The 16,389-nt window shown below is 33.2% G+C and overlaps 1 protein-coding gene across 2 annotated transcripts in view; it reads left to right on the plus strand.

Annotated features, from left to right (window-relative positions):
• ARHGAP32 (Rho GTPase activating protein 32) overlaps positions 1–16,389 on the plus strand; it is a 177,991-nt gene that overhangs the window by 99,101 nt on the left and 62,501 nt on the right. For both annotated transcript variants that reach the window (XM_011380924.2, XM_011380925.2), the window contains exon 9: positions 2,158–2,239. In XM_011380924.2, coding sequence (XP_011379226.1) covers positions 2,158–2,239 — 82 coding nt within the window. The remainder of the gene's footprint in view (positions 1–2,157; positions 2,240–16,389) is intronic.

Raw genomic sequence — 16,389 nt, forward strand, 5'->3', positions numbered from 1 at the left:
GTTACGCTTTATAATAAAGGAAGACAAGTGAGCATAGATTGGAGTTAAGTGACTATAGATCTCTACATAGTACATGACTATAGACTTCTACATAGTACAGTATTTTACCCCATATACTTAAACCTAATGCATTGACACAAAATTAAAAGGTGAAAACATAACTAATATATATTGTATAGTTCCCAAAGAAATTTATTAAGCTTTGTTCAGTCTTTGTGAAGAAGTAATGAATTTAAAAACTAGGCTAGGTGTTTTCACACAATTATTGTTGTATTTAATATTATCCCCATTTTTACAAATTTAAGAAACTGAGGCAGAGGTTAAGCAATTTGTTCCAGAGCACAAAATTTTGGTAAATAGGTGGGCCAAGTTTAGATTCTGGTATTTTCTCCATATCAAAATGCAGGAAAATGTTTATAAATAGACACGAATTAGACTTTTATGGAAATGATATTTGATAGTAAGGAAACTTAAGTACAAACATGCAAAAGGTGGCAAGTGTTATGTGTCTGTCATATCTATTTAATGGAGGAGCTGGAGCCCTATAGGTCTTCTAGTAGACAACATACTGGGATAATAATAGATAACGTTTAACAAGTGCTAACTACATGTATTTTGCTTGTACTGATCCATTTAATTCTCATAACAACCTTTATGAGCTATTATGTTTAGATGAATAAACTGAAATAGAGAAGCCAAGTATGTAGTATGTATGATCTAGTATGTAGCCGACCTAGAGTTGAACCCAGGCACTTTTACTCTTGCGGCTACACTGTCAACCATTATACCATATACACTCTCGTAATAACTGATTTGTGTAAGAGAGGACGAGGATTTTTCAGGTTGATTTTTATCTGGTTCTAATCAATCTTGGTAGAATTTCTCCTTGTCTAGTTAAATAAGAGAAGTTAAGCAAAATATGGTATAGAATTTCACCAATAAAACAAATACTTAAAGTATCATTTTGAAAGGCAATATATGGCGACTTTAAGAATCCCGAAATCAAATCTTTCAAACAAAACTGATAATAACCCCTTTTCAGCTCATGATAACTGGTTACATCTTTATAATTTTAAGAACTACCATAGAGTATCGATCCAGAAATTGAAATAATAATGCAGCAAATGAGTATGTGAAAATAATCCCACACAGTTGGAAATTATACAGCTCAGAACTTCACAATGAATCATACTCTTGGAAGACTATTTCATTTTTTCCCAGAGTCTGTCAACAGAAGGATGTACAATGTGATATAGTTTTCATGTTTCGGCTTTAACATCTGCTGCATGGCGGCTCAATATATTCCTGTCTAAGGAAACATCTATAAATATTGGTAAAGATTTCCTTTTTACTTTTGTTCCCAGGCTGTTTATCTCTGTATTCGTTCTTCTGGTCAAACTGTACAGTATTTCTGGATGATCTGGTGGTCAGTTTTCCTAGGATTCGACCTTCTTAGGATTCAACCTAATGCCATAGAATTCTTAGGAGTCTGCCAGGACAAAGAGTTTTTCAAAGCCAGATTCTCTCACCACTGCTGAGATTGGCTCTTTTCTACTCTCTTGTTTTCCCACTTATCCAAACACTACTAACTCTTTAACAACAGTATGAACCAGTATTTTAAATGAGCGGTTATTTAACCAATTCTTTTTAATTTTGTCACATTTCATGAATCCTGTGGGAGAATTAAGAGAAAATTTACAAAAAAATTTGAGTGTGGTACTGTGTAAATTTTTAAAAAATAGAGAAGATAATAAATATAAAAGTTGGCAGTAGATATGTCAACACAACTTGATTGACATTTCAGAAGAATAAATTATTGAGAGGTAAAAATTAATAACTTGCATGCGTAGCTTGGTATCAGACTAAATATTTTAATTGGCTTAGAAACATATGGGAAATTAAAAGCTAAAACTGAAAAAACAGACTTAGGTTTTAGACAAATAAAACACATAACTCAACATACTCATAGCAACAGATTGTTTTATTATTTGTTTGTGTAATTGGCATTGTCTGTGATTTAGAGTCTTGGAATAATAGAATCATTTGGGAAGGACTGTGGAGTACATTACTGGAATTGAATTGGCAGTGTTCACACACTGATCTGATCTCTGGTTTAGAATCCTCTCTTTGCTCCTTTTTTTTTTTCCCCCCCCTTAGGTGGGACTCTTCCCTGGACACTGTGTTGAGTTAATTAATCAGAAAATTCCCCAGTCAGTGACCAACTCAGTGCCAAAACCAGGTGAGTACGCTTTTTCATTAGCGTGGTTATTTCGTCAACTGCTTCAAGATACAGATTTCCTCTTACAGTAAGCACAAAGCTTGTTTTGCTCTTCTTTGTATTTATTGACATATAATGCATTCTTAATTTTATGTGGTTTCGATTTTTAATATATTCTTATTTCTCTATTGATTATTTCACAAAAGTTTACATGCATTCAAAATTTTCAACAGTATTAAAAAACCGTTCCATTAAGCTTTGTCATTATTTTTACAGTTATGTAGTAGGAATATAGCTTATTAATCAATAAAATAATAAAAGAAAAATAGCAATTTTAAAGAACTGACATGGAGCTAGTATGATTAGCTGAAAATTAATAGATGAAGGGAATGTGTATTTTATTGGTGCCTATGAATATCAAAACTATTTTAAACAGTATTTCTTATTACTTATATAGTATATTTATAGTTATAAAAATATGTGGAATAGTTTACAAATAACTAAAGCAATGTTACAGTTTCAAGAAAATGGACATTTTTGTTTCTTTTGAGTGATTTAATTTTTGCAAATTTTGTAGAATATCTAGTCTGGAACTTTTTAATGTGATGGAAAGTTTTCAAAAGAAAATAAAAACAAAAACTAAAAGGTTATAGAGGGGAGAGGAAATAATCAAATTTATTTTTCCTAGTTGTATTACATTCCCTGTGCTCTACCCTGCCATTCTCTATCTCTCCCCCACCGCCCCCACCCCGCAATAAAAGAAAAAGAAAAACTTTCTGGACCTCAATTTATTTGTTTTCCTTAATGTATATTCTAGGTTTAGGATCTCTGTAAGAATTAGGAAAAACAAAGTTTATTCTTATTTAGTACTTTCCCCCCTCTGTCCTCAAAGTATTTGATAAATGAGCAGTTGTTTAACCAATTCATTTTAATTCTGCCATTTTCCATGAATCCTGTGGAAGAATTAAGAGAAAATTTACAAAAAAAATTTGAATTTGTTCTTTTGTAGGTTTTTAAAAAATCATAGAGAAGATAATAAATATAAAAGTTGTCAATAGAGATGTCAGCACAGCTAGATTGACATTTCAGCAGTATTTAGGTAAAAGTAAAGGATAATAACTCCTTTCAAAGCTTATTTCTTCATAGAAGGTTAAGAAGTCAGTGCTTGTTCCAGTTTTTTCTCATAGGAATTTAAAAATTTTAGACAGACTACCTTTATTGTTAAGTAGAGAACAATACTTCAAAACAGTGTTCTCTGCAGTTCTACTTAAGTCAGGATTCTTAGTTTTTTATAAGGCATTTTTGTCCTCAATTAAATCCCCCTTAGTAGAGTAAATTTATTACAAAGACTTCTTCAGTGGGCACTTGGTCAGTAAGTGTCCATTAGTGGTTCTGATGACCCTAGGTTTCTTTCCTTTTTTAATATGGCATCAGTAACTTAAAAAAAGAATCCTGTAACCATGAGGAGACATTGTCCCAAACAGCTACAAATCTACTTTCCCTATTAGAGTTCCCTGTTCTGAACATTTCACATCAGTGGAATCTTCTAATATGTAGTCTTTTGGGATTGGCTTCTTTCACTTAGCATAATGTTTTTAAGGTTCATTCATGTTTCAGCACTTCATCCTTTTTATGGCTCAATAGTATTCCATTGTGTGGATATAGCATATTTTATTTATCCATCCATTTCAGGTTGTTTCCATTGGCTGTTATGAATAATGCTGCAATGAACATTAGTGTACAAGTTTTTAAGTAGATATGTTTTTATCTCCTAACATATCTAGGAGTAGAATTGCTGGATCATATGGTAATTCTGTTTAACCTTTTGAGGAACTGCCAGAGTGCTTTATAAAGTAGGTGCACCATTTTACAATGCTACCGCGATGTACCAGTTCCAGTTGCTCCATGCCTTTGTCGTTGTTTTGATCATTACCATCTTAGTGGGTATGAAGTGATATATCTTTGTGGTTTTGATTTGCATTTCCCTGGTGGTTAATAATGTTGAGCATTGTTTCATGTGCATATTACCCATTTGTATATCTTTGGAGAAATGTCTATTCAGATTTTTTGCCCATTTTTTAATTGGGTTATTTGTCTTTTTATTGAGTTATAAGTGTTCTTTATATATTCTAGATACAAGTTCTTTATCAGATAATGTGTCTTGCAAATATTTTCTCACATTCTGTAGGTTATCTTTCCCTTTCTTGATGATGTTCATTGAAACATAGAAGTTTGTACTTTTGATGAAGTTCAATTTATTTATTTATTTTTTGGTCTTGTATTGTTGGTGTCTTACCTAAGAAGGCTTTGCTTAACTCAAGGTCAAGATTTATTTCTAAATACTCTTCTAAGAAGTTTAAAAGATTATTTCGTCCCCATTAAATTGTCTTCACTCCCTCGTAGAAAATCAATTGACCTTAGACATTTGAATTTATTTCTGGACTTTCAATTCTATTCCATTGACCTATATGTCTGTTCTTAGGCCAGTTCCACCCTGTCTTGATTACTGTTGCTTTGTAGTAAAATTTGCAATCGACAAGTCCTACTTTATTCTTATTCAGGATCGATTTGACTTTTTTGGGTCCCTCATAATTCCATGTCTCCATGTTTGTTTAGAATCAGTTTCTTCATTTTTACAAAGAAGTCAGCTGAGATTCTGATAGAGATTATATTAAATCTGTATGTCAATTTAGGAAGTGTTACCATTTTATCAGTATTTCTTAAATCTTCTAATTCATGAACATGGGATGTTTTTCCATATATTTAGACTTTATTAATTTTGGTAAACGTTTTGTGGTTTTCAGAGTATAAGTTTTGCATTTTTGTTAAATTTATTTTTATTATTTTTGATGCTATTATAAATGGAACTTTTTTAAATTTCATTTTTTATTCATTGCAAGTGCATAAAAATACAATTAATTTTTATATATTAATCTTATATCTTGAAATCTTGTTGAAATGTTTATTCTAGTAGTTTTTCTAGTGGATTCCTTTGGATATTCTATATACAAGATCATGTCATCTGTGAATAGAAATATTTTTACTTCTTCCTTTCCAATCTGGATGTTTTTAAAATTTCTTTTTCTTACCCAGTTGCTTTAGAAAGAATCTCTAATACAGTGTTGAATAGAAGGTTCAAGAATGGGCGTCTTTGTCTTGTCTCTGAACTTAGGAGGAAGCATCCAGTCATTCACCATTAACTAAGATGCTAGCTGTAGGTTTTTGTGGATGCTTTTTATCGGATTGAGGAAGTATCCTTCAATTCTTAGTTTGTTGAGTGATTTTATCATAAAAGGATGGTGAATTTTTTCAAATACTTTTTATCAACCTATTGAGATGATCATGGATTTTTGTGGTCACTATTTTGAAGTTATTAAAATTTAATATAAAAATTTATTATGATTTCTTCATTATTTTTATACATTCCCGCTGTATTAGCCTAACTTATTAGTTATTAGTCCTTATATTTGATAATTTGCCTCAGAGATGTACTGTAAACTGTTTTTAAAAATTAGCTTAATATTGATATTAGACTATATCAAATACTTTCTCATGTTTTGAATTGCAATAATCTCTAGAAGCTTTTAAAACTTGAGAAAGTTAATCAATTATTGATATTTCTAGAAAATTGTTTCTATTAGTAGACCTGTATGGCATTGTTAATTCTAAATTAGTAATGACATATAATGACAGCACCCCTTCAAAAACTAATATTTTATCTTTTGTGAGCAGCATTGCAAGTTTGGTATAGGGAAATGTACAATCTTAATAAATTTTGTAAAGGATAATGTGAATTCTATCAGCCTCAGGCTTGTTTCACACTTTAAAAATGTCTTTGCCTACAGTATAAACAACTTGAATGTTCTATTTATTTTTAACATTGCCATCTGTCACTGTTAGATGCCAAATCTGAAAGATGCAGCTATAGTTTGAGACTGAAATTTAAAGCTCTCTATATTATTACACAACAAGAGCAATAGGAAAAAAATTCCCTTTGGAGCTCTTCTTAATGCTCTCAATATATTCCATTTATTTATGCATATAAAAATAAAATTAATGAGTTACCATGTCCTGCTTGGAGTTTACTGAGAAGTTGCATCTATTTATTAATTTCTTTCTTCAAGTTTTTAATGTTCTCAGCTATTATCTCTTAAGATACTTATTTTGGCAATTCTCTGTCCCTCCTTTCCTGTACACATTAGTTATATTCTTTGATGCTGTCTCACACATCTTTTCTGTCAAGTTTGGATACTTTCTAGTGACCTATCTTAAAATTCACTGATTTTTCTCTCTGTTTAGGTGTCTTAAGCCTATCTAATAGTTCTTCAATTCTTATATCATTTATTTCATTTCTAGGGTTAACGTTGGGTCTTGTTTTTAGTTTCCATAGTGAAATTCTCCATCTTCTGGCATTATCCATCTTTTTTCCTCTAGAAAGAAAGGGGTGAGGGGAGGGAGTGTGGAGGGGAATGATGGGGAGAAAAAGTGAAGAGAGAAGAAAAGCAGACCTTACTCTTAGGCATAAACTTCTAAAAATGAAAGACTAGGGAATTTAGACAAACCTTCCCTCTGAGGAGAGTTAGAAAATTTGGGTAGAAATATAAAAATATCTCATTGCAGCATTGGAGAAATAATGAGGCAGTAAACAATTACTGAGTAGGTTAAACAGAAGAAAGACATCCAGAGGTGTGACCCCAGTAGATGGAGACATTATTTTCCTAGGATATCTGCTGATGGAGTAGAGAAATCATGGTGCTAGGGGAACAAAAGTTGGAGTTCAGAGCCCAATAGGGTAGAGTTGCTGACAAATGCCCCAAGATTTGAGTTGGAATTTTTGTGGAAATAGACAACTGATTCTCAAATTTATATGGAAATACAAAGACCAAAATACTCAAGGCAAATTTAAAGAACAAAAAAAGTGGGAAACTTCCTATAATAGATATAAAGGTTTATCGTTAAAACTTCACTAATTAAGATACTAATTAAGATATTGATGCAAGGATAGACAAATCAGTGGAACAGAATAGAATCCGGAAACAAATCTGTGTGTTTACAGGTTCTTGATTTACGACAAAGGCGGCATTGCGGAGCATTGTCAAAAGGACACTAATTTCAATAAATGGTATTAGGTCACCTGGACAAATATATATCTGATCCTTATTTAACCCTATACACAAAATCCATTCCATAAAAATTATATATTTGTATATGAAAGGTAAAACAAAATTTTTGAAAGATACAGTAGAATATCCTCATAACCTATTTTCATGATCTTGAGTTAGACATAAAGCAGTAGTCATAATTGAAAAGCTTAACAATTAAAATTAATTAAAGTTTAGAAGAAAGAGAAAGATAATTGCAGTATACCTATGTGACAAAGACCAGGTAACCAAAGTATGTAAAGAATCAAATAAGGAAAGGACAGATAAAGAGATTTTTCTTTTGAGTGAAAACATGAACAACAAATTTCTAAAATGCTCAATAAACAAATTTCTAAAATGACAGGGTATTCAACATTATTAGTTTTTAGGGAAATACAAATTAAAATCTTATTGACTTCCCAAAGTACACTCCCCAGAATGGTTAAAATTTAAGGGTAACTATAACAAAATTTGGTAAGGACATAAATCATTGAGGATTTTCATACACTGCTGGTGGGAGCATAATGTTTATCCACACTTAGGTATATATAGATTGGGCATAGGCACCTTATTCCTAATTCCAAAACAACAACAAAAAAAAAAACCGAAACAAAAAAAAACCCTAGAAAAACACAAAGGTGTATCCACAGTGGAATGAAAATGGAAAAATAATGGCATATTCATTCAGTGGATTGCTCTAAACCAATGAAAATGACGTAGGTTATGGCCATATGCAACAACATAGATGAATCTCACAAAAATAAATGTTGAGTGAAAGAAGCCTGATATGCATGCATACTTACATGGTCAAATTCCATATATACAAAGAAAGAGTTTAAAATCTAGAGTTCAAGTGTGTTCTGTAGTGTTGAAAGTTAGAATAGCAGTTGCTTTTTGAGAGGAGAGGGGGTAGATGATGGGGATGGATAGAAGAGAGGGTTTATAGTGCTGGTAATGTTCTGTTGATACTTATACAGAAACATAATTATACAGAAACGTAATGATGTTGAGCATCTTTTCAAGTGCTTATTGGCCATTTGTATATCTACTATGGAGATATGTCTATTCAAGTTCTTTGTCATTTTTGAATTGGTCACTGCATTTTTTAAATATATCTATCTCATCTAGATGAATATTCTTTGCAGTATTTCCATAAATGTTCGAAATAACATTTCAAAATAGATTTGATACTTTGATACCACAAAGTACTCTGCAACTGTCAAAAATAATAAAGGAGAGGCATATGTGCTAATTTGAGAAATTTTTTCTGTGATGTTGTTGTTAAATGAAAAAGGAAATCACGGAACAGTATAATCCCATTATAAATTCATAGCAGAGGATCTGAAAGGATACATATCTAACTTAAAAGAAGAATGGGATTGTGGAGATAGCAAGAGATATTTCATTTTTTCTCTGTTTTCTTCTGTATTATCCAAGTCCTTTAAAATGCACTACTCTATGTATTACTCTAAACAACATGAAAAAAAAAATAGATTGTGGTCTATCCTTAAGTTCATACTGTCCAAATAGGTAATTTCTAAGGGTCATTCTTAATGCATCCACCCCATGAAATAGATATTTTGTGACACTAGATTTAATGCAGACTTTTAATTCAATTTATATACCTGCGTGAAAAGCAGCACAATTGAAAGGACGAGAGCACAGGCTCCAACCTTGAGTTTTTAACCCCTATGCCATGTTTTACTGTCTGTGCACATGTCATTTTGGCTTCTCTGACTTTTAATTTCTTTATCTGAAAAGTGAGGTAAGATACTTTTGAAAATTAATGATAGGTATTTGAAGCCTTTGGATACTTAATAAATGCCAGATATTGACTTATGCTTGTCTACTATGTTACATCATTTAAATTGAGAGTGTCAGAAACTAGATTTCTTTTGTTTATGTAGACACTTAGTTAATACATTATTTGTTAGTATAAGTCTGTGTACCGGTATTTCAACATATATTACCGAAACAAATGAATTATAATAGTTTTCATGGGACTATGGTTGGGGAGGGAGCCTCTTTGGATGGCACTTGAGTTTCCATCATAAATTTTTGTCTTCTTTTTGATGATAGCTGAATTTTTTGGTTAGCAGACATGTGAAGTGACTAGGCCTTCTATATCAAGTAAAACAGGTCCAGGTTTTTACTTATCCTATGAGGAATGTTGTACTGAATATTTTTTTTTTCCATTGAATGTATGCTTACTTGTATTCTGGAAGCTAATACTTTAAGAATCAGATATTAAAATCAGTACCATGGGAGACATTGATATAAGATTCAAAGGAGTATCAAAGTGCTAGAATGCCTAAGGAAGTTTTCTCTCCGAATACATTGCAAGGTGAAGATAATCTATTCTCACTGCATCCGGGAATTGTTAGAAAATTTATAACATGACATATTTGTAAAGTGCTTTAGAGTTTATGAATACTTGTATTTACATTATTTAAATTGGAGTTTGAATCTTGATATTGCCCTTTGAGATACTGAGAGTATACCTCACAAGGAATATATTTCTGTCTTCACATCACACCCCTTTTTAAATAGATGGAACTACAGAAACTCAGAGAGGTTAAACAACTTGCTCAAAGTTTCACAACAAGGACTTATTGAATGAAATCTTCTGACATCTAATAGTAATTATAGCCAACACTTATTTAGTCCTACTATGTGCCAGACACTGTACCAAGTACTTGACATAGATTAACTCTTTTGTGGCTGATTAACTCAAAACTCAGAATTCTCCCACTATAGAACATTGACTGGAGATAAAGTTTTTTGTTCTTTTTCTCGGAACAAATATTTATTCAATATCCTTTGCTTTTATTGCAATAGGAATAAATAAAGATGTATTTGGATTTCCATAAGGCCTATATGAACAGAACAGAAATTAAAGGAAAAGATGAGTTAAACAGAGGATGAAGAGAAGTGCTTGTAGAAACCTATTTAATGTGCTGGTTTCAGCCATAGTCTTCCTAATGCCTCTCTAATTCAAAAAATAAATCTCAGTTTTTCCTCACTGTATATAAAACATGACTCTAAACTATATTTTATTATGGCATTTTCAGCTGCCTTCCTCTTCCATTCTCTTCTAGTCTTTTTCCCTATGTACCCTGCTGGGCTCTACTTCTCTGTTCTCTGAACACATCGTGTGCTGTCATAGCTTTTGTCTGCTCCTACTGATCCTCCTGTCTGAATGCCTTCCTTCCCAGGTTGACCGGTTGAAATCCCCCTTGTATTTCAAGACTCAGGCCATGATCTACGTTGTCCATGAAAGCTTCCCTGACCCATCTCTTCCTAACCCCATCTCCTGTTATTAGTCAAATCTAATAGCAGCTATTTCACTTGCTCACTAAATTGCAGTCTCCTCACAAGTCACAAGTATGTCTCCTTCATCTTTATCTCCCCCATGGGTGGCATGTACAGTAGATGTACAATGAATGTCTCTTGAAATTATCTTAATAATTACTACTAAAATAGTTTTTAGAATACAACTTTTATTTTGTAATCTCTGACTTCAAAAAACTTCAGTGGTTTCCCTCTGCGACAGAATTATATACAAAATCTTTAGCCTAGAATTTAAAGTGCTCCATAAATACTGGAACTAACTTTGTAACCTGTTTTTCCCATTTTATTATCTATATTCAGCATTCGGTAACATGTTTCCTTATTTTCCTCTTATTATACTTTGGGTTTCTTCTTCCCTTGCCTATGAACTTTCTCCTGCCTGAAATGACTTACCGTGTTCTTCACGTAGGCTTCTTAGGTCATTGCTTCCCAAACTTGAACGTGCATTAAATTTGCCTAAGAGATAGTGTTAAAAACTGTAGATTCGTTAAGTCTAACGCGGGGCCGGTGGTTCTGCATTTCTAATAAACTCCTGGGTAATTCCGTGATACTAGTCCTAACACTATGTTTTGAATAATGAAGGAATACATTTCAGCCTACAGTAGCTATTGTTTGTGTCAATTATTTGGAAATAGTGTATGGCAATGAGTTTTCTTATTTTGAATTTGATACTTCTCTTTTTGTGTCTTTTTTCGTCATCTAGATCATTTGGCTTATAGGCAGATATTCTCATATATACTAATTTACATTCTTTACTGTTTTGGAGCAAAACAGTTGATTGATAATTATAAACATGAACAATTTCTACTGTAGTTATCAAAATTGTTTCTAAAACTCCCATATGCCCTTTAGCCAGTGCTAGGAGTAAGCCCCTAATCAGTCTCCTCCTTGCCCTGAGTAAAGCAACGTTCCCGTTTTTGGTCATTTCCAGTATTTATTCGTCCATTGATCAGAAATGTATTGGATGCATACTAAGTACTAGAGCTAAAGCAATGAACACAACGGACAGAAATATTGTCATTTTGGTGTTTGTATTTAAGTGTGATGAGAGAGAGAAAAAGGTGAACAAGTGAAATATATAGTATGATAGATGATGTATGGAGAAAAATAAACCCTAGTAGGAGGTTTCAGGGGAGAGGAAGTGCTCGGATGTTGTTGCTCATGTGGGGTTATCATTTTAAAGGTGGTCAGGGATGGGCTCATTAGAAGGTTACTTTTTGAGCAAAGACCAAAGGATATTAAGAGGGGAGATATACACATACCTCCAGAAAGGGAGCTGCAAGTGAGGGATACTGAACTCTATCTCTGTCTTGTTAAAGGATCAGCAGGAAGCCCACTTTGACTAGAGCAGTGAGTAAAAGAAAGAAAGAAGATCGTATTCTCTTTGAGGTGAAAGAGGATCATATTCTCTTTGGGGGCCTGGGGGACCCTGTTTAATTTTAGCTTATGTTTAAAATTAGATGGGAAGACATTAGAAGGTTTTGAGCAGAGTCGTTGTTTGACCTGACTTACCTCAAAGGATCACTTTTGTTGCCGTGTAAGGATAGGAGAGGACGTGAGTAGAAGAAGAGAGCTTGGCAGTGGCTCTTGTAATGAACCTGGCAAGAGATGATGATAGTTTAGACCAGGATGGTGGCTATAAAAGTGGTGAGAAGTGATCTGATTCTGGATGTATTTTTGGCTGTGAAGCTGGCAGCATTTGCTGACATACCGTTAAAGGTTTGAATAATTCAGGTAGTTTTTATAATAGAATGATTGGAATGTCTTTTCATTGCCTTTCCAGTGAATTCTCTTCTTCCCTCCACCCCCATCCACACAGATACACACAATCCTTCATAGGATAGCCTCCACATATTTTTGTTAAATACAAGAGAAGAATAATAAGTGATCTCTCCTGTCATAAGCGGTCATTAGAAGGCAAAGCATAATGTTTTCAGTCAGCCATATTTTTTAGCTTTTCATTTTGAAGTAATTATAGTCTTAGAAGATGCAAAAATAGCACAGAGTTCCCATATTCTCAAAAAACTCAACTTCTTCCCATTCTAACATCTCACATAACTATATAGTACATTATCAACTCCAGAAAGTTGACATTGTCAGAATGCAGTGAACTAGATTACAGACCTTACTTTAATTTCACCAGCTTTTGCATGCACTCATTTTTTACTATGTATTCCTGTATGGCCTAGCGTGTAGCCTCGGGTTTCAGGTTATTAATTATGTAATTCTCCTCCTCTCGGGCAACTATTGTCAAATTTATCTCTATCTGTGCTTATATGTTAGGTAATATGAAAGGCTTACGAGTTGTACTAAGTATTCCCAAAATGGCTTTTGTACAGCATAGACTTGCCTTCTCCCTTCTTTTTGTCTTTTCTTTTTTTCTTTTTTCTTTGCTTTGGTGCCTTTAGTACTAACCAAGGAAAGGGTGTGAGGAGAGGGTGCTTTTAATTTAAATTTTAACAAAAGAAAGGTGGCTTTGCCTTCTCCACTATAAATAAATTTTAAAAGCCTCATTTCCTATTTAATAAAATCCATAAATTCACAGCTCTTCCATTGGTAATAATTAAATAACATGTTTTGTTCCTGCCACAGATTGGAATTCTCAATGGTCTTTCATATTTTAAAATCACAATTCATTGTTTTTCTTATTCTGGCGTACCATTTGTCAACAATTTTATATTCAGAGCTATGTTCAGAGCAAAAGGAAAGAGTAAATTTGATCAGTAGCAGAAGATTTTGGCAAGGCACTGATAAATGCTCCCTGGGTATCTCGATTCCAACAGTTCCAACTTGTATGACTTTTGCAATTGCTTAACTCTTCTCTCTTGGTTTCCTCATCTCTAAGATGGGAATAATATTAGAATCAACTTCACAGGGTTATAATAAAGACTATAAAGTACATAGAATCACATCTGGCACATAGTAACATTATTTTGTTTATTAAAAATGAGTATCTGAATGTCGATTTACATTGGTATTAGTAAAAATCTTTTGGAACAGAAAATATGTTAATCTCTTTGAAGTCATTTATTTAATTCTAGTAGGATTAGCACAGTGCAATACTGTTACTTAATATAAATGTTGAATTTCTTCAGTACTTGTTATATAAGGAGAGTCATAATTTTAACACTTGGACACTCTATAAAGCAGGAAGCTATACTTTGGAAAATTGTTTAATTCTAGATTTTTAATTCTGAAAAAAAAACACAAAATCTTTATTTTTTTCCCCTAACAGATGCGTAAGAGATTGTTGTCTCTCAAGATTTTTCACACAGAAGCAGTATAAATTGATACTTTTTATTTTTATATGTTAGTAAAATAACAAGCACAGGCCATTATCAGCAAAGATATTAAAGGGTATGTTTCCTTAGCCTGTTGCTGCTAGTTTAATGTTCAGCCTTTTACTGGCACTACTTCCTGCATCATCAATTATTTATTTGAGCCTTAAGCACCATCATTTTTATTGGATACACTGTCTCCCTTCTAGATAGAAAATATAAATAACCAAATAGTAACTTTTTAAAGATTAAAAACATAGTTAAACGTAAAGTTCATACTGGTGTTTTCTGAGCAGGAAATATTCACCTGTGTGAATTTGATGGGTGGAGCTATACTGGTGGAGCCTGTTCTGCAAGAGTTCAGGCTGGGGCGTTTCTGTGGTGTTGCACAGCAGTTCCTGCTGAGGAGGAAGGATTAAGCTCCCGAAGGCCAGAGCTCTCTGGAGCGCACTGGAGCCAACTCGGCTTCATTAGGGACCAAAAGCAGACCAAGAAAACTGCTGAAAGGGGGACCTGAAAACAGAATGAGAGTCTAAAAGTGCTGTGGATATTCGACTTGGAGTTAGCCTGTGCTGGAAAAGATCTGAGCCGGTGTGATTATGATTCATTCTGTACGCTTTTGCACGGAATGCAGAGCTGTTGTGTTCTGTGAAATCAACTGCTAAGTGCAGTTATTTGGAATAATCTTTATTGATCCTAAAACCTGTGCCACAGCAAAAGGTAAGGATATCTCAACCAGTTATTCAAAGATTTGCCTTTAACAACATTCGGGATATTTCACTGAGACTATTTTTACATTATATTTGGACTTATGTGTTCTTGGTTGCTTTTCGGTGAAGAGTTCGTTTTTTAATTGTCCAGAAATTGAATAATTGAACTTTAATATTTGTCAGGTTTGTAGAGAGATGATAATTTTTTTAAGTAGATTGTACCATGTAGGTATTGGGCAATGTATCTCTTACCCTGTCAATTTCAAGAACTACCCATTTTTCTATTTGAAACCAGCTTATTTCTTAATGTTTTCTAGACCTTAAGTTAAAGTACAAAAGTGTTCATGATTAAAAGGACATACTTTTGTTTCAAAAGCCACCAGTTTATATCATATTAAATTGTTTTTCCTGGTGAGTTAATAATATTTCAATTATTGATTAATGGAAAATAAGTAGCACTGATTTACTAAAAAGAATTCAGTAGACTGTATAAAGAGGCTGTTCAAATTAGCATAAGGAAGTAACCCTTTCTGTCCTTTTGCCTTCAAATAGTGTGTGTGTGTGTGTGTGTTTTCCCCATTGGCGTTAGTAAGAATAATCATCTCTGTCCATAAAATATTTGTATTAACCCTTTTTCCTCTTGCAGAGATTTTTACCACTAGGGTAGTAATCCATATTTATATGATGCTTCTTTAGACCTTTTCATTAAGATAAGGTGGAGACCAGAATTTTCTCTAAATCACAGATCAGCCCTGTTAAGAATTTGAACACCTCCCCACCCCAGAATGTTCTGCTACTGTTTAAATGATACCAATATTTTTATTTTCAAAACCAGAAATGGGGGAATTTCAAATTTTAGAGATCTTTTTCATTGTCAGCTTTTGGAAACATACCTGTTGCTCACATGATAATGGTTTGAGGCCCTGACTTCTTTTTTTTAAGGTATTGTGTAGTACTTTTAAAAAGTAGAAGAGAGTAGAAGTCTAAGCTTTCTTAGGTTAAGTTGACATTTAAGACAGTTTCAAGAGGAATGACTAGAAAGTGATCACACGTGTTTGTGCACCATTCCTGAGGGATCTCAGCCCTGAACTTAGGAGGTACAACCAGATTCGCTTGAACCTGGTTTGGAAGGCCAACCCAGGTTCTAGTTAGCCCTGTACAGGGCAGGGTTCTAAAGGTGTTCAGGCCAAAGGTAAAGAGAAATTATAGTAATAAAAATAACTCCTGTTTATTGATACTTGCTAGTGCTTGGCATATATAATTTCATATTAGCATTATCGTAATTGTGAACGATAAGTATTATTATCATTCCCATTGTGTATTTGAGGGAATTGAGACTTAAACATAATTTGCTCAAGATCTTGCAAATTGGGAAGTGATTAAAGAGCGGGTTTGAACCTTCAGGTCTGTCTCTGAAGCCATGTTTTTATTCCTCAGACTAAAGTTCAAGTCTTTTGTAGGGCAAAATTCTAAGACTTTTGCTTTTAAATAGTGTTCATCAGTTTTATTCTCTCCAAATATAGAAACATTCCCCTCCAGCTTGTCAGGAGGGGGAACCCAACCCACAAACAATCAAAAACCACCTATGATATCAGTGTTCTACATCAAACTTAATAGCTTAATAAAGAACAAAAGATTATATGACATCAAAGTGAATATGATTGTATTTTAATCTAATACAAAAGAAAAAA

The sequence above is a fragment of the Pteropus vampyrus genome, unplaced genomic scaffold, assembly GCF_000151845.1.
Source record: "Pteropus vampyrus isolate Shadow unplaced genomic scaffold, Pvam_2.0 Scaffold416, whole genome shotgun sequence".
In the NCBI taxonomy this organism is placed as follows: Eukaryota; Metazoa; Chordata; class Mammalia; order Chiroptera; family Pteropodidae; genus Pteropus; species Pteropus vampyrus.